This window comes from Anastrepha ludens, chromosome 2, assembly GCF_028408465.1.
Source record: "Anastrepha ludens isolate Willacy chromosome 2, idAnaLude1.1, whole genome shotgun sequence".
NCBI classification, from domain to species: Eukaryota; Metazoa; Arthropoda; class Insecta; order Diptera; family Tephritidae; genus Anastrepha; species Anastrepha ludens.
The window spans coordinates 45,795,392-45,815,646 of NC_071498.1; the positions used below are offsets into that span (position 1 = coordinate 45,795,392).

The 20,255-nt window shown below is 38.0% G+C and overlaps 2 protein-coding genes across 8 annotated transcripts in view; both read left to right on the top strand.

Moving 5' to 3' along the window:
• LOC128870262 (unconventional myosin-XVIIIa) overlaps positions 1–20,255 on the top strand; it is a 255,787-nt gene that overhangs the window by 152,940 nt on the left and 82,592 nt on the right. The gene's annotated exons all lie outside the window — the stretch shown is intronic.
• LOC128870339 (serine-rich adhesin for platelets) lies at positions 15,363–19,475 on the top strand. The gene has a single exon (XM_054112952.1). The coding sequence runs from the start codon at positions 16,072–16,074 to the stop codon at positions 19,126–19,128; it is 3,057 nt and encodes a 1,018-aa protein (XP_053968927.1). The 5' UTR covers positions 15,363–16,071; the 3' UTR covers positions 19,129–19,475.

Sequence of the window (20,255 nt, forward strand, 5' to 3'; positions counted from 1 at the left end):
TCTCCGCTTTTTCGTACACGACGAAGTGTATGTATCATACGATTGATGTTGTTGTTTATGTGTAAAGGGGAGCGCATCTATGCAAATGCAGAACGGAACAACGACGCGCTCAAACTTTCTTTCTGATCTGATTTTCAAGCAAACAACAAGTGAGAATTTTTTCTCCAGAGAAAACCACTTTTATAAAATTGTTTTCTGATTAAAACAACCATTTGAGTAAATATTTAGAATATTTTACATCTATTTGATAGGAAACGAAGATTTACTGAAATATTTAAAATTTTTCACGCAAAATTGTTTCAAAATATTATTTGCCACTATAAAGCCGGAAAAGAAAGAAATTTAATTTTGTTAGTGCAAAGTGAACAGTGGTAAATTTACGTATATACATAAGTATATAAAGTATTTTTTTCTTAATTGCCAAAAAGATAACGAAATATGAAAATTATTTCAAACAAAGAAATAAAATCAATGTTGATCAACATTTATTCAATAGTGACGTCATATTGTGGTTACAAAAGAAGAAAATTAAAGTGATTTTTTGGGCGTCATCGAGTCGACTACTAACTGTAAAACGGACAAATTGTATTTATCACATGCTCTTCAAAGTAATGCGTTCCGAGAAAAAAACAGTATAACGGTAAATTTGCGTGAGTATATACATGCGCGAGAATTTTTATAAAAAACACACAGTATTTTTCGGCTTAATTTAATTAATTCATCTAGATTTTTTTAAAGACGACCAGTGGAACGGGCGGGCTTTCGTTTACCATAAAAATGTGACATGCAACCATGTTAGTGTCAATTTGACATCGGCGGAGTACGTTTTTACTTCAAAAACAATTTCTACTTTTGTATATGAATAGTCTGCAATTATATTATTTATTAATTGCTCGTCGTGAAAGTGTGATTTAGCTACAAATTTATTAATTAAATATTTTAAAATACTTTCATGACAAAAAAGTGAAAAATAAAAGTAAATTCTTGTAAATGTTTTTGTTTACACATTACTGGCTTCTAAATGTCTACACTTTTCTCCTCGTATCAATTATTTTTTGCATTTGTCATAGATACATATGCACATGTGTATGTATGTATGTATGTATGTATGTCAGTGTGTAACTGCGTTAATGCACGATCATGCGTTGTACATTTATCAATAATCGATATTGTGAATTAAGTGCCAGTGACTTTCACCCGAAAATGTCATCCAGCATAGACACAAAATGAACTGGCCGAGAAACTGTTAGCCAGAGAGACAGACGGCTGGACTGTCAGGCATATAAAACTAAAAAAGAGACAAGGAAACCAACAAGCTTGTTGTTTTGCGCCACAGACAGTCACACCATAAAAATGTATTGGTTGGCAACCAATAAAGCAACAAAACTCAATTTCTGCAGTCACGATGCAGCAACAATAACACTACCAAGTGGTAGAAGCAGTGACAAGAAGAAGTGAGGAATGCAAATTGAAAATGACAAGCCGAATTACACGCAATTTAAAGGTTGGGAAAAAATGGGTGGACATGGAGTGTTTTAGGTGGGCAAATAGTGAGATGTACGCATTTGAGTAGTTTGGATAGTTCGAACGATTGCTTACTTTTGTGATAAAAACGAGCATTTTTGGATTTTTTCTATATTATAATTATTGAATTGAGGTCACCACAGTGTTATAAGTTTGAGGATGATTACCATGCAGAAGGGCATGGGTATGAAACATCAATTAGTAGAATAGGTTTTTTTCTAATAGTAGGCCCAAGGGTATGACAATCTTCAAATCTTATGCACAAGGAGACGTAAGATTTATAATTTTTGCAAATGGCATCGTGCGCCAAACATATTTTACACTTGCGAACTAGACGGCTGCAATATACAAACAGACCAACAGTGGGGCGCGTGAAGGTCAAAATAAAGATTTCCATCACCTTTTTATTTAGTAAAAAAGTTATTCAAAAACAACATTAGATGATCAATTTTGCGCCGCAAATGTTTTTCTCTTAAGTATACACTGCGTTAAGTAACATTAGCCCAGAGACTTATTAAGATGTTTTAAAAATGTATGTATTTGTTTTCTATTTAATTTTAACCATTTTTTTATGAAATTATGGTTCATTTTCTTACAAAACCTTATAAATCCAAGTGTGAAATTAGCTTTTGAATCAGAAATTCTAAAAAAATAAAGTGCAAGTTTGGTGTGGCTCAAAAAGGGTGTTGATTTTTTAAAGTTTGTTTTTTGTTTATTGCTGGCGGTCTTGTGAATTTTGCTCCATTCAACGAATGCCTCACATTTACAACAAATTTATATAAATCAAAGTGCCAAACTATGATTGATGAAAATTCGACAAACTTTTTTCAAAATAAAGAATTTTTTCATCAGAAGAAATTTGGGAACTCAGTTTTATATTCCATTGTATTTTAATACAATAAAGTGTAGGTGGCTCAAAATTCTTGTTGATGTTTAATGTAGTATTTTTCGTATTAGTGTTAGTATTGCAGTTTGCGTAATTCTTAATGAGAATTTTTCGATTTTTTGGCTTAATTGTACAAAGTTTGAAACTTTGAATTATATGATATTTATTTTAGGTTGATCTATATTATATTTTTATAAAAAATGTATGAAAGTTGAAAAAAGTAGTGTAAGCTAGTGAAAATATCGTGCATCTTTTATTTTGGTTATGAGTGTTTACATACGCGCCCTTATACGTGAGTATTACAAAAATTCAGCGTATCCTCCAGCTTCTAGAAATATTTGATGAGTGCAAGAAGGAGCATTTGGAGAGAATAAACCATTCCTTGTGACCGTTTTAATGTGGTTACGGGATATATCATTCTGAATATTTTTCTCTTGAGAATGAGTTACGTAAGTACGCAAGTGTGGCTTACGTCTATTAAATCTATTTATTTAGTAAATTCCTAATTATTAATTTAATTTTATTTTGTTATTTTAATTAAAATTATGATAGTTAATTTAAATTAAATATAATTATTTTATACTTATTAGTTCTATAAATTTATTTATATCATTTAAATTTTATTAACTTGAGGTCTAAAATTGACGAGTATCTTAAATTTACCGATTAACTGATTGCTGAAGATACACCAAGAAATATGCGGAAAAGGCTCCTGACATTTTAACTGTTCATCAAAAATAGACGCGTGTGCGTTTAGCCCAATACTTTCTTCAAAAAGTTAAAATAGGAAATCCAGCACCTTAAATAAATTTTTTTTAATTGTTTCTTCACGCGCGAACCCCAGATTCTACAGAATCCAAAAGCTGCTAGGCTACCCCAACCTATACTCTTTAAAAAGAAAAAATTTCATTTTCGGACTTAACGCGGTGTTATCTCTAGTAGCTTTCGAAAATAAAATAAAAAATTCGAATGGAACATCTTCCGCATTTATTCGATGTAACGAATGCACAACATTTTTTTCATATGGAAGAGAATGTGCAACACCTCAACGAAAAAAAAATTGTCAAAAATCAGCGCACATTTTGAGCCACCGGAAACTTGCAACTCGTTGTAATAAAGTTTTCTTAAGATTTTTAGAATATTTGATCAAGTTTTCCGGAATTTTTAGAAATTTTGTACGAAGTTTGAAACTTTGCGTTACATAGTCTTTGTAGCAGCATAAAATATATTTTGGTAAAAACATATATATTTTGTACACCTCCTTTTGACGCTGACAGTAGATCGATAAAATAAGGAGTATTAAACTGGTGAAATTAAATTTGATAGATTGTTCTTATTTTTTTGCGTTTTCCATATGTTGAATTAGATTTGAGTAAGCTGTGAGATCATAATTCAAAACCCTAGCATTGAGGCATATTTGCTCATTATTGTTGAGGCCGAATAAAGGAAGTATGGTTCTGAAAAAAGGGTGAGTGGGAGATATTATAGGGCTAACTCTTCTTCAAACTTCTCTGACGGCTTAAAGAATCTGAGAAGTCTTTTGAAGGATAGAGGAGGTAGCTGTTCCTTCTTTGTGCTTGTGATTCAAAAATAAGCTTCTAGGGCTAAGCAAATGTCGGGCGAAACTTGGAGAAGCTGTTTTGTTGTATTAATGCGCCGCCAACATATTGTAGTTGTCGAGGATGATAGATTTTCAAGGCTTGCTCTTTAACTATGGTGAAAAAGAAAATAGTGAGGGGACCTTCACACAATCACCCAAACACATATTTACACACTCGTCCAAACATTCGTTGTTCAGACAGCAACGAAGGGTTATTGGTTGATTTTTTCCATATATCACCAATATAATCTCAGTTTTTTGTAAGCACATCCCAAGTGACGTCAGCCCATCCGCTGATTCTGTCAAATTCGCTCAGAGCCGAATAATGGTCTGTTAAAGAGCACATCTCTAAAAATCTTTTCACCATGCCTATGTCATTCATATGTTGGCTCCACGAGTTATGTCACGAGATCTTCCGTATTCAACGTCTCGGCTGCACATACCGTATTCTGCAAAACTTGGACTGCTATTTTTCTCTGGTCTCACCACGTGAGCCACAACCTCACTTTTTCCAGTTGTGCACCTGAAGATCACAGTATTTTGGTACCCAAATCAGTTCAAGCTTGTGCTTCTGCGCTCAACTGACACATTTGCTTATAAATCATGAACTAAACAGTCTTTTGTTAGCTTAGCCCCCCCTCGTATACCTTATTTTTTTTCTTATCTTCTTGTTCATCTACATATCTATGTACTCATGTCACGTTTTTTATGTTGCAAACACAATTGCAGCTGCAACAGCAATAGCAAATGCCACCCTAAGTAAAGTAGCCAACTGATAGTTAGTCAGTTGAAGCGCCAAACGCCAAGCGCCGAGCAGCCAAGACTTATACCACCATCAGAAGAGATATTATCATCGCGCCATCTCATCGGTAGCCATAGAAGCACCAACAACTTGTGCTGCATAGGCGGCAAATATTAAAACAACAGCAATAACAACAATAACAGTAGCAGCGCATGTGTGAACTTAGCCATCAAGCGCGACAGCTGCAGCTAAATGAGAATGGAAATGTTGTGATGTGCCGGCGCTACTGAAGCTGCTGGTGCCTATGCTGACTATACAGCAGTTGAATTTAGCGTTTTCTTTCTGTGCATGTGTCTTTCTGTTGCTTGCTTTTTTTTTCTTATATTTATGAAAATGCAATTTAATAATTTTTCCACACTCGTTGAGCTGTTTTCCACGTTTTAATTTTTTTGTTTGTACTTTTCTCATTGCACCAGCTTTGTATTGGCTGGCTGGAAAAGGGAGAGGAGAGCATAAAATGTTCGTATGTTGTCTAAATCCTCCGGCCAATGCTTGCTGCTGATCGCAGACTGACGGCTCGACACACCGACTGGCTAATTATTGTTATTGTTGGTTTGCTTGCGTGTGTATTTTTTTTTAACACAGAGCAGCATACCAACTCATTTTCTTTCTTTTATTAATTCGTTCATATGTGTATGCTGCTTAACACACTTACTTTTCTTGTGTTTTCGTGTTATTTTTTTCGTTTTTCTTTTGCTTCTTTTACTTTTTGTTGCACTGTGGTATTTAAACTATTCGGTTGGTTGAAGGTGCTGCATGAAAAGTTCACCGTGACGTATACGTAACCTTCATTAAATACCACTTTGTATTTATGTTTTCATGTCGTAGCCGTACTTTGGACCACTTATTCTTATTGGCATGCGCTTGCTTGGAGCTTCTTTTGCTGATGGATGTATGTAATTGACGATTACATGCATTGCCGCCAACTGAAATTTGATACTTTTAAGTACCAATAATAATTTATTGTAGGCTGACTGCTAATGGCTAGGTGACCCGCCTTTTAAAGCCAAAATACCAGCCTATGAGGCAAGGCGATAAATGAAAGTTTGCAGCAGAAGGTAAAGAAAGAAAAAGAGAGAGAGAGAGCTAGGAAAAAAGCGAGCATGTGGGAGAAGACGACCGAGTGAAGCTTAAATAACAGTGAGGTTGCACAAATGTTGATGTTGTAAATATTTAAGTTTTTTCCGGTTCGTGTAGCAGTTTTATGTTTATGTAACTACGCACTCTTGTGGTTAAAAGTTGTTAGATGAGTGAATGAAAGAGAGGGAGAGAAAGCGGTGATAGTTGGGAAAGAAAATGTTTTGGAAAGATCTTTCACTCACAAATCTTTCAAAAGCTGTGTTTCGCAGAGTATTTATTAAGGGTTTTAGGACATTTTTTACGTCATTTTACCATATTCGTATTATATGTTAGTCATTCCAGAAGAAATAAATAAATAAATATATAATTGACGCTTACATCCTTTTTGAGTATTTGGCCGAGCTCTCCCTCATATTTGAGGGCTGAGTCTTGATGCTTTCCCACATATGGAGGGACTTATAGTTTTATGCCGGCCCCGAACGGTAGAAGGTTTTTATGAGGAGTTTTTCCATGGCAGAAATACACTCGAAGGGTTGCCATTGCGAACCGACCGCTGGGCGGCCGCTGTTAGAAAAACTTTTTCTATCATTTGGGGTATCGAATCTGTGCAGTTGTGACTAGTAGTCATGCACCAAATCATTCAGCTACGGTGGCCGCCAAGAAGAAATAATTTTACAAAAATATTTGTCCGATAGATGGCGCTAGGGAAAAATTGTTTTCTCTTTTTGATTTGCGCAGTAACCGCTTTGTCGTCTATATCTACTTATACTCGTATCTATACTTCTGTTAGGCTTATACATCTCATCATTTTTGCTCATCCCTGTGAAGCTCACATACCACATCTTCCATCCATCATATTAGCCATGAAAACTCATGAAACTTCAACAAAATCTTTCTTTCGCGTACTCCAAGTGCTAGCTGATCAGACTATTTACCGTCCAAACCTCTGCACCATACACATACGCTCATATTTCACTGGAGCTTTAGAAGGTATGGTTTTTGTTCGTCGAGAGAGAGGACTTAACTGCTGAATTGCCTTCTCAGCCTACAGTAACACTTATTGACAAGAAAGGCACCCGGTTGTGTTTCAAAGCTGACACTATTAACGGTCATAATGTTGGCTCCTTCAGGAGGTATTCTATTGATTCGAAAGTATGACTGACAGTGACGTGCATGATGGTACCGGACCCGGTACATGTCAAGGAATCCACGTATTTGAGCATAAAATAAACCTTTTTTTGCTCTTGTACACCTAGGTATCTCTTGCTTTTTTATATAATTTAAAAGAGGTAGAAGTAATGGGGCGACCACTAAGGCCGCAATTATAACAAAATTCGCCAACAGTTGAAGTTTTTATAAAAAATGGTATTGAAACTTGGTTTGGTATAAAGATCCCTTCTAATCATGACGGGATATCCTAAGATACCAAAATACTTCCTGAATACTGAATTTAGAGCTGTTCTTAATGACCTGACGAAACGTTGGACCACGAACGGTGGAAATTCCTGGAAATTGCATCGTAAATAAACTGGCTACGAGGTGAACTAATCTTAATCCTGCCCAGCATCCTTTTATACTCAAACAAGTTCGATCTATATCGTCCAGGTCACGAATAGATGGGCCACGCAGCCCATTAGCGAGATAATTGTACACGCACGGCCTAGAAGCAATGCACACAGAACTAGGTTGCTCACCAATCTAGACCAACCTTCCATTAGTGCAGTAGTTTGTATCTTCACTGAGCCTAATAGAAACAAATCGGAAGCGTATGTGGTTGCAGCTGCAAGGACCGCGCAGAACTGGAGAGGCTTGATCACTTCTACCGGCGCTGGCTCGCTTTACCAGAATATGACATCGCTGTCTATATTTCGGCTTCTTTGAATATCTGGTAGACTTACAATACGCAGTCATCCACAATATTTCATGGTTTATTAGTGGACCAAAGTGGTTTCACTAGATTTTAAATCAGAGCATGAACTTGATCTCGAACTAGTGCTATTACCATGAGTATACAACCCAAAGTTGGCCCCTCTCAACCTTGGTGGGATTTGTAACCATTGCAACCTTACCTAGCCTAACCTATATAAGACGCTCCATAGAGCGTTGTATGCAATGTCAACTAGGTTGATTTCCGGCAAATTGCAGCAGGGCCCTTCTTATAGGTTATGTGGATACACACTTAAACTCTAATAGACAAGCATGCGCTCCACCGACCATTACTTGTTTAAGAGTGGATGCATGTACCTTACCAGCTTATCTTCATGCCGTATTTAAATCGCCAACCGTACTTTGTAGTCCTTCAGCTGCGCTATTGCTTTGCCTATTTTGGCACAGACGGATAAATGAGCAGCTACGCCGTAGTCAATGTTTAGCGGGTTCGAAATCTTCGTATTCTCTTTGACTACCGCTGCTATTGTCATTTGACAGGATAGAAAAGTATTCCTGCTTTAATTGAAGCCCGCTCTGGGCATCAGTTAACGGGTTTATATATTTATTATCGCAAGATTATGGTACTGTCTTATTGCTTTGTCTTATTGAATTTTCTGAAATGTTTCTCATCAGGCAGCGCTGCAACTCCAGCTACTCGAAATCGCGCTACATAAACCGTTAATGCTTCACAGTTATGTCGACAAAAATGGTTATTAACTGCTGTTTAGCCATTCAAACTTAAAATAAAAAGTATTCAAAGGACCAGGCAGTCAAAGTGTTAACGATTTTAACTTAACTCATTAACAACCATGCCCACTTGGGCTATTGTAGTTCATCTGACCACCCCTGAGAACCTATTAAATTAACACACACTTGATTACGACAACATCAACTAAGCCAATGTTGCAACAGTAAATTTAGATATCGTCAATATATGTTGCATCTAACTTTTTGCTCAAGAGCAAATTAACATCATTGTTTACAAGGCTTACGCGACAGTCAACGAACAATGGAAGTAAAATACGAACAAGCATACAATTTAACAACACCAAAAACAACATACGAACAAATATACAACTTGACAACAAAACCATACAACTAAGTCTAGCAACCGATACCCAAACATTCAGGCAAACAAATCTTAAACGTACTTACAGTAATCTTACCATCAGCCAGTCAACCAGAGTCAATCGATAAAAAATAAAAAAAGAAGGATGTGCACACGCCAGTGCCATGAAGGTACTCGTATTGTCGTTTGCTACGATTTGCTGAACCCGCAGTTACTACCTACCTACTACTTGTATCAGCCGAAAAGCTCGTACATAGGTACAGTGACGGGCATAAACATGTTAACACTTAGAAAAACATCACATTTTCTCACGTTTTTGTGTTATTTCTTAAACAATCAAGGAATTCCTATATGGAAAACAATGAAAATATACTTCATTACTACAATAGATAACGGAATTCTATAAAATTCCATATTTTGGTTAGCATTCAGGAGATTCAAGACACCAAGGCAAAAATCTGTTTCATTGCGTGTTTGGATTTTTGCATATTTTTTCCATATTATTTGAATCTATGTTGTACCAATTAAAGAGTCATATCTTGATATAAGTTCAGGCTGAATAAATTGAAACACTTACCATGTAGGATAATCTTGCGAGCTTTGAATTCTTGTTTTGCGAAAAAATTATATGAAAACTCTTCTATTTAGAAAATTGGATACAGTGGAAACAACACACTTTTCAGTGTGTGTGCTTTTTCCAGTTCTCCGAATTTAGAATTCCGATTTCTAATAATTACGTTTAAAGTCAAGTAAAATATTCTTAATCCTGGTAGGTAGGTGAAATAGTTGAAGTGCCAGTCTGGCACTCCTCAAGTAGCACTGAAGCGCCGTTTTGATATCATAATGAGACCTCAAACAGGCAGATATCTACAGCCAACCAGAGCTGTTGATATAATGGAGAAGGTTGATGGGAGTTAGGTTGGCGCACTGCCCCAGGCTGTCGAAGTAAGTAGCACCCAGTGACCTTAGTAGTTTAGCTGCCAAACCTGGATATTTACAGAGAAAGGTCTCGACAGCTTCTGCAAGGGGGGTTAAATGGTAACCCTAGCTTTTCAGCATGTGTGCCGATCGTCCAGTGACCGGTAAATCCTGTAAACAATCGAAATTGTTTTAAGTCAACGTTGGCGTCGAATAGCTTGATGAAATTGTTTCTCCATTTACCGATCCTTCTGTCTGATCAATGCCAATTTTCTAACATTGTGATAGGTGCAACATTTCCAAATCACTCCCCTGCTTCTCCACTTCGGTTCTTCCAATGAAATTCCGGTTCTTTCAAAGTCTATTTGTTGTGTGCGTCTTGATGATGTTGCACAAATGGATAGGCCTACAGTTTTAAGCAGACTCCGAATTGTAAATGGTTTTTATGAGGAGCTTTTTAATGGCAGAACTACACCTAAAAAAAGCGTTTTCTCTTATTTTGCTGTTTCATGTACGGAGATTCGAACCTACGCACTTCCGAATAGTAGTGATGCACGAACTCATTCAACTACGGCGGCCGCATCAGCACCAAACATTTTTTATTTGGATTCATCGGAACATATTTCCCTGCTGACGTCGTATACCGCCCAATTTGCATATTTTTTCGGTGACTCCGCGTTTTGCCGATAAAGAGTGGCTTTTGGGCAGATCTTCAGGCAAAACAGTGTACTTTCCGATTGCAGCGCAACCTTCGTCGCAGCGGTCGTGTGCCGCTTTCTCTGACAAAGTTCTAATATCCTCCGCATTTTGGAACAGATTACGCAAACAAAATGTTTTTATCAAATAATCTTAAATAGTGGCAGTTTTTTGTACTTTTCGGGATCCCATTTTACATTCTATGAATTCATTTAAGCATTTGCTTATTGCAGTTCTAATACCCGATCGAAAAATCTTGCACTTTTTACTGGGTATGGCGATACCGCTAAATTGGTTGCACAATTTAAGATTTATTGATTTAATTCACCTCTCTTTTAGGTGCTTAACATTTTAATTAAATCAGTAGCGCTAACATCACCTTTTAACAGTTTTATGCCCGCCACTGTACATGCATAGATGCATTCATACATGTATACAAACATACTTATGTATGTGTATAAATTTGTGGACATGTTCACTATCAATGGGTGCTAGTAATTATTTGTTGCAGTTTGCTACCACATATGTGATATTGTTGTTGTTGTTGTTGTTGTTGTTAGTACTGTGAGTAGCTTACATATCTGCAGTGCAATTGGTCTCATGAAATGCGCCATTAATCTCATCGGGCAATTTTATGTGATGACAAAGCAATTTACCACTTAACTTAACTCGTCCCACCTCACCTCACCTCGCCTTGACTTAACTTGACTTGACTCGACAAATTAACTTGGCTTTGACTCGACTTGACTGGGCTTACATTGTTTATTGTTGGGGCGTTTGGTTTGGTCGCTTCGCCTTTGTATAGTCTGCGTGGTGGGATTTTTGCTTGCCTCTGCTGGTGCTGCTGCTGCTGCTGGGCACAGGAGTTGCATTTAATTGTAGTTTTTATTTTTATTTTTTATTTTGCTTTAATTTTCACTTTGTGGCAGTCACTTAAGTGCTGTTGCATGCAACGAAACCATCTTCATAAGCATGCACATAGTGCATACAGAGATGCATCGCTTCACTTGCGTGAAAATGTGTGAGAAAGGTGCAATGACGTGACACTTTTCCCGACGTTTATTATTAGTTTCGGTTTGTGGTGCTGCTTTGTTAGATATTTAGATGGGCTGGTAAATACTTACAAATGTGAAAATGTGACTTTATGCCTCCGTTTAAATCGATAAAAAGGTCTATGATTTGTACAAATTGGCCTAATCTTTCTTCTATTTATTGTTTGGTAATGACTTCGCTGTCGCATGGCTACTTTGCTTACAATTTTCATTTTTATTTTTATGTAATTAGAGATGCGGTAGCAAAAAATTACGAATGAAGTGTAAATGAAACCGTATTTGGAGTAAAAAAAAAAACAAGAACAAAAAGACGAAATGTTCAAATCATTTTTAAACACACTCAAGGAGAGTATTTTAGAAATATATAAAAACGTAAACATATGCAGCCTGGTGTTTTTTTTATAACTTTTTATTTGCTATCAAAGCATTACTAATCAATAAAATTTACAATGACATTAAAAACCGCCCACTATAGCTCAAAATCAGTTATTATTATTTTGTTGGGCCATAGTGCACTATGATCTCAGATGTAGTCTATTACGCTTGACCCCTTTCTCGGGCTTTTTGTTCCATATTACCAATGAATCCAGAGTCACTCCACCTAGGGGTCCTTGTCCTTCGAGAGCTTCACATTATCAGTATGTGCTCTGGTGCTTCAACGCACAGCAGACACTTGGTTCTACTAATCCTAGTTACCTCAAGTGATAACGAAGACTGCGTTGTCCCTTATAATATTCAGTGAGAATTAGTAAGGCCTCCCTATCGAAATGTAATAGCCTATTTGACGTCCGTCTAGAAATAATGATAAATTGTTTTGCCTGTCTCTGTCCTGAACTCTCCGTCCAGTGTCGTATGAACTTCATGTCTTCCTAGTAGTTGATAACTTGCTTTCTTCCTACTTCATGTAGGCTTTGGGACGACCGCAAAATAGTTCGGTTCATAGAGTTTTAATGGGTCTAATTTCGCTAGTTCACCTTAATCCGCCTGTTCGTTTCTGTATTGACCTTCATGTCCTGGTACCCAGCACAGCGAGACGGTGTTGCTGCTACGGTATTGAGGACAGTGAAAAATTCCTCAACGAGCTTAGATGTTATTGTTGAGACACTGCCTAGTTGCCTGTAGCTGAGACCACATGTCAAAAATAAAATCCATACAAAAGACTGACATTTTTTATCGGGTAAGTTTTTTTTTATTTTTATGAAACAAGGATTATTTTGATTTACTTTACTACTTTTTGCAAGTATGAATGTGATTTTCCTTCAAATTAGTTAATTAAAATCCTAGATGGATGTGAGGCACAGAGCTTACATAAAAACGAGGTGTAGCTATTAAATAACGAGACCTACGTTATAAAACATTTTACATATTTCGAATTTATTTATATTTACTTGGCAGCCCCGTAGCCGAATGGGTTGGTGCGTGACTACCATTCGGGAGTGCACAAGTTTTAATATTCGGGTTTCTATCAAATGATAGAAAAATTGTTTTCTTATAGTAATCGCCCCTCGGCAGGCAATGGCAAAAGCTCCTCTTAAAAAACTCATCTGCCGTTCAGAGTCGGCTTAAAACTGTAAGTATCTCCATTTGTAGAAAAACATCAAGACGCACACCACAAATTTGAAGAAGAGCTCGGCCAAGCAACCAATAAAAGGTGCTTACAAATATAAAAGGTATACTGCAAAAGTTCCCGGACGGTTGCAAAATTAAAAAAAAAAAAACTCAAATGGATTTTTACAAAGATGATTTATTTTATGCCAAAATATTTCCTTGCTTTGACGGTCGAGAAGCGTATCAAATGAGTGACATGCCTCCTATACAATTTTCTTAGCTCTTACGGCAAAACGATAAAAATTTCTGAGTTAATTGAACTTTATAAGCCACTGAGCCTCGAAATCATTGTTCACAGTTCTTCTCATGCTAATGCGGCTAATGTGGAGTTGCTGACATCTACATTTAGTCGGGTTCTTGTGCATAGAAGCTATATTCTCGGTTAAGCGTAGCGAGAACGAAGATGATTTATGTTGTTGATGAAATACTCTCGAAATTTTTCAAATGTATCCTACCTAAAATGTTTACCATATTTTACACACACACTGAACCTTTTTCTCGACATGTCAACCGTTCCCACATGTAAAGATCAAGATTGCTCCTATATTAAGTCATTGGCCAAGGCACTAGAACTCTTAATTATACCAACCTCCGCCCATGTTACTTCGTTGTCGTCAGAATAACCATTGATTGGTCGGGTGCGTGAAAATGAGCGGGCAAAATTTTGCTGCCGATACCCCGGTGACGTAGAACCAAAGTTATATACAATATAATATATACATATAAATAAATGGCGCTTACACCTTTTTTGGGTCTTTGGCCGAGCTCCTCTTCCTATTTGTGCCGTGCGTCTTGATGTTGTGCCACAAATGGGCCAAATAACCAAAGTTACTCTCACAATTTTGCTTCGATGGCAAGATCCTGTAATTTCGCGATGTACTAAATGTAATCCATCATCCACCACTAAAAAGAGGTGGAGCTCCGCTAAACACCTAACAGAAGTGTACGCGCCAATTATTTATGTATTATTTTTTTAAGCATATGAAACCTACTTTGTAGCAAAAATGAGAATGAACAGAGTGATTCACATGAAAAGGAAAAATTTGTTCGGCAATTTAAAGTAAATAAAGGCGCCTTCGATTCGCCACTTCTCTGCTCGCTAAGTTTCGGCCCTACTCGCTTGACGAGAAATTTGCATGTGAAAGCAATAACAAAGTCATCGAGCAAGATTTCCCACTAGCTTTCATACCGCTGCGTTCATACAGGGAAATTTTTGTTGCTTCAACTCTAACGCGTGGCGTTCGAAGGCTCTTAAATATAAGTACTATAGTTAGGCACAAGGTGACCTGTTAAGATCAAAATAAAGATTTCCATCACTCAAAACCATTTTTTTTATTCAGTAAAAAAATTATTGGAAAGCAAAAGTTAAATCATCAGTTTCTGAACACCAATTTTTTTCGCTATTCTTCTCTCCGCTAACAGTTCGGAGACATTTTACCACTTGATATGGACTTTTTGTGCCCCTTGCCTTTTTATCTCTTTTTTCATTCTCTACCGAAATTTTTTTTTTGAATTCACAGCACAGCGTACGCTTTGGTAATAATTTTCTAAATCGTTGTTCAAGCGTAAAGAGATCCATTTTATGTCTAGAAAATTTCATACAGAGTTTCTTTCACTTCTGCATTCGCAATAAAACTGACATTTGACATTAGAAAAGAAATCAATCGAATGTCCACCCTTATAAACACATTTTGTGTCGCCAGACTAATCCACAGCTAAGATTGAGCAATGATAAATTAGTCAAAAGTGTTAACCTTGCAAGTGTTACTGATTCCATTAAATTTCCTTTCCTATACATTTGTCATTGCCGCCTACTTAAGGGTTAAGATTGTCCCGCATGATCAGGTTTTTTTTTTTTTTTTTTTTTTTTTTTTTTTTTTTAATTTAGTACCCCTCTGAGTACAGCCCATCACCAATTAGTACAACATTTACTTTCGTTTCGAGCGACTGCTCTGTCACTCGCGACTGCAAGTTCGATTCAAACCAAGCTGTAGCGGTGCGACAAGTTGCACTACGAATTGCATATGAAATGCCTTGATTTTGTTTGCTTTTCTATGTATGCGTGAATGTGTGCGTACATATCATTTTCATTTTCTACACCACTAATCAACATTTCACGCTTTATACATATGTGCTCGAGCTGAGCTTACGCCTGCGAACCAATCTAGTATGTGTGAACGTGCGAAGACACGACACAACAACACTGACAGTGATACCGATAACTATGGTACGAAGCGCATCGCCAATTGCTGTGGTTGGCAACTGCTGCCGTTACGAGTTACTTCTGCGGCGGCTTGAAAGACTGTTGTGCTGAAGACTACGATGACTGTGTTGACGATAATGACAATTAGTTAGCAACGACGATGAAGACACTCGCAGCAACAACTGCTTCTGCTTGAAGTCGGTATAGCTTCGACGTTTTAAAATTTGTTTTTTACGATTGATGTTCGCTCTTTCCTGCGTTGTTGGCCAGGCTGGCAGCGTAGTACCCCATCAACTAGTGTGTGCCCCAACGAAGAAATTTAGTTGCGCGCAGAACGCGAACGAAAACGATCGTCAGTATAACTGTTGCGGATCTAACTATAAAAAATAATAACAAACGAATCGAAGTTAAGTGGAAAAGAAAATAGAAAAAATTGAATAAAAACAACAAGCAACACAAACGTTGATTGGCGCAAATGGGTTTTTAATGGCTACGAACAGCGACAGGAGTGGCAGTCAATAGCCGAGAGGCGCCAGTTGGACAAGTGCACTAGTGATGAAGTGAAAGAGAGAAATAAAAGTAAAAGTGTCACAAAGGAACTGCAAATAAAAATAATGTACTAATAATTGCATTTTAGACTTGAACTTTTTTCGCGAGATTTTGTGTAACTTAACGTGTAACTCGCTTACCCGTCCGCCTCAAAAATGGATAAAATAGCCCTCGAAAGGGCAGCGGCTAGTCCCGTTTCTCCCGGTTCCCCCACCGCTTCCCATGCATCCTCCAGCGCCTCTCTGAGCAACGGTCACAAAACTCATGGTGTGCAAAAATTCTGCTCGAAAATTCGACACAAAATCGAAGACAATATCGCTCCTCGTCTAACCGGTAAACTCTACAAATCCCACAAGCATTCGATATCGATGAGCTCACTTAACAATGTCGACTCGACCAGCGGCAAGTACACCGCCATCAGTAAACAGTCTACGCTACCCCCATTGTCCGCTAAGGTAGATCAACAAACGGGTACATCTTTCTCAAGCTCGTCTGCACATCGGCGTCTTACTGGGATGTTGAAGCATCAGCGTCAGCGTATCGGCAAATCAACCAAGGTGCTCAACAAACGTGAAATCTCTGCGCCGATTGGCAAAGTTGCTACTAATTCTGGCATAATTTGTCCGGCTTTGAACGGTAAAGGGAACGTAGTGGATACTGTTGTTGCGCAGGAGACGGCACCGAACTCGTCATCATCTTTTGAAAGTGGCACATATGTGGATAGCGATGAGGAATATCAGCTGAGCTTGAATTTGACTAAACAGTCGTTGGAAGATGAAATCTTCGAAGAACTCGAGAAGGCCGCGCACGATGAGTCGAAATTGAATGCAGTGCTGAAGAACTTTGATCGTCTGCTGACCGATTACAATGGGCAGCCAGTTATAGTAAGTGAAGAAGAAGAGAAGACGATGCAACGGGTGGAGTGCGATGTGGCAGTTGTGGAGGCAGCAGCAGCAGCACAATTGGAACTATTGGCCTTAGAACCACCGGTCGCATTCGCCGATAATGAGATTTTAAACAAGAAGGTTGTTGACGAAGTACACAAGCCTAGTACTACAGTGGAAGCAGCGACTAATGTGGCTGAAAAGTCTACCGATCCAATGTTGGACATCTTAGAGGCAAAAACAGCACCGATTGCTTCACAGATTCCTCAAGTAGTTGAATTAGAGATCGAAACTCTGACGCATAAGCAGACAATCTCGCAACTTCTGCCGGCCGTGTCACCAGGCAAGTCTGTGGATATAGTAGTTTTCGATTGTCCCGTTAATAGTAGCCAAATTTCCTCAAACATCGATGACAACTCATTGACTACAGCATCCGCTGGCGTTAGCGACTCAACTAGTCCATGCAGTGCTCCAACAGCCACAACATCCACTGAAAATTCATTTACACCTCCACAACCACCTGTGCGTCCCAAGCGCTTGGAGAAATCCAAGTCTTCGCTGGCCATACCCAGACGCAATGCCTACCAATCATCAGACACGCCTACGCTACGCAACATACGCTATGCGCTAGCCGCCAGGTCACGTTCTAAATCCGTTTGGGAATTGACACCCAACTCGGCAGCGGCTGCAGCGAATAGTAAGATACCAATTTTCAAAGCTTTACCCTTGCAAAAGCGTAGCAATAGCTTCTGCAGCACTTCTTTGACGGAAGTGATTGACAAGGAGAAGCTGATCGGCACAAAGAAGTTGGTAGTTGAAAAACGTGGTGGGGTAAACGAAAGTGCTACTGCAAGCAAGGACTTAACTGTTGCGAAACTCAACCAACGGCGTCAATTAACAAAGGATGCGCGTTCTGTTTCAGCGCTATCATTAGGTGGCAAGGCACGTTCCCGATCACTTTCCACAACGCGCACTCAACAGACACCATCATCCACTTCAGTTCAACAACTGCAAACCCAATCTACAGCTGCTCAGCGTGCCAAACGTAAGTCTGTGCCCATCGAGAAGTTAACACGCAGCAATTCACGCCTCCAAATGGAACGAACAAAATCCTCAATTGGCTTCAATTCAACCACACTCAGCACAATGGGTACACGGCGTACACCCTCTAGTATCAGCTTAAGCAGTAGTCAGCACACCAGTCCAAGTGTATCGCGTACCATAGCATTGAACTCGACAGGCGCACGTAAACTACACCGTAGTCGCGATGAACTATTGGACAAGTGTCTAGAGAAGGGTCAGGAGATTTTACGTAAGGTGGAATCGATTAACACGGAAGGTGGCATGCGTAAGACAACAATTGCATCCACGCTAAAGACGAGTGGCAAGGCAGCAACGCTGAAAACGACGACTACTTCAACGCAACCCAAACGGGCTACGAGTACAACAGCGGCGGCGACGAGTTCACGTACGAAAGTGAAAACTGCATGCAGCGGCAGTGTAGCGCTGACAGGTAAAATTACGAAAGATGCGTGTAATGGCACATTGCGCCGTACGCGCGTTCCCCCCACTAACGCCACCACCAACATATCCCCAGCCACGGCCACGGCCACAAAACAGTTGAAATATGCGAATGAGGAGAAAGTGCCACAACCGCAGCTGGAGTTCTGCAAAATAATACCACCCGTATTGGGTGAGACATCCGATAAGCACACCGAATTGTTGGTTAATGTGGTGCAGGCTAAGTTGAGTAATGTGCCGCCCAGTGGGTACAAACCAACTGTCACACAACAGCTGTCGCAACATCAAGAAGCAAATAATTTAAAAGAACAGCTTGCTGTTGCGACCAAAGGTGCTAACTCATATCAAACGTTGCATTCAGCAGCACCAATTGAAAAGCTAATCAAAGTTGACGATATTAATCACATCAACGAATCTGACTCAGACGACTCAGGACACATTTCGAATGAGAATGACACAACCATCCACACCTTATCTACATCCACCACCTCCAGTGTAAGTCTATGCGAATCCGATATCATCGAGGAGGAGAAGTCACAACAACAACCAACCGCCTACAAAGCGAGCAATCAAAATCCAATCTCAATGCATTGTAAATCAAATAAAATTTCGGAACTTTTGGAGAAATTCGAAAAGCAGTCGCATACGTCAGTGCAAAGCAGTGTTGGTGAGCAAAATATTCGTGCTACACCCACTAAACTATGCACCGCGACGCGCGTTGCTCAACTCGAAGCCGTGCAATGTATTCAAACACAAGTCGAGTTCTATCCGACCTACAGCAAAGAGGTAACTATCAGATTGCTTTAGAACAGCGATATTTCTGAAACAAATAGTTGAAGAACAGTCAATGCAAAAAGTAAACAAACAAAGTGCTAAAATATGCGAGTAATCAAATAGACATTCAAACAACCGAAACACCGAACCATCCTTTAATCAGTAGTCAACTCCTAAATTTCGGGTGATGTTGGTGCATTTAATTAAGTACTGATTATATAAAATTACTCTTTATTGCTTTATTACTATCCTAATTGGTTTTGGTCATGTTAAAGTCCAATTCCTGTAGTTTGTGCATATATTTTTAAAATTTTATTTTTATTACTACATACATACATACATATTAACTGTAATCTTGAATCTTTACGCCATAAAATATGTTACTCCTCAAATACTTTTTACTACATTGTATTCATATTTTATTTACTTTATAAGTAAATTGTTACAAATTAATTTTCTGCTTTGTTTGTATATTTTTCATATTTTTATTACTCTAATAAAGTGGTTTAATTTTATACAATATAAACTGTAAATTGTTTTCTTTCAAACCCTATGTAGCTACCGGTTGTGTTCTCTATTAGTTTTCCCCATCTGTCTTTGGATTGTTTTTGTAGTATTTAGTATTAAACAATGTAGCTCTTCTTGAGACCCGCCTTTATTTATTATTAATTCTTTCAGTACGTTTATTAGCTATAGCACAGGGCCTTATTATTGACTAGCTGTGACAATTTGTTTCTTTCCTATTTAATTAAAAAAAATTCTAAAAATATAGTTGACTTAACAAATTTTTAATCTTTTTATTACAAAATTTTTGAAAAATTTCGAATACACAATTTTTTAACTCATTGAATTTTGGTATAATACAGTGACTGTCCCAGTGTTGGGTGTTTTTTCCATGTAAAAGTCATGTGGAGCCTGCGTTACATGAAGAAAATGAACGACAGCCAGCCAAAAAATAAATAAAAAATTGTTAAAAATCAACGGAATTTTCCAGCGACTTCATTCATTTTGTTATACCAAAAATTAATAGGCTATACCTATGAGTTTTTGAATTTTTTGAAATTTTTTTTTTCTATATTTTGTTTATATTTTTATTATTTTTTTATATTTTTTTTTATATTTTCTTTTAAATTTTTTTTATATTTTTTTAAATATTTTTT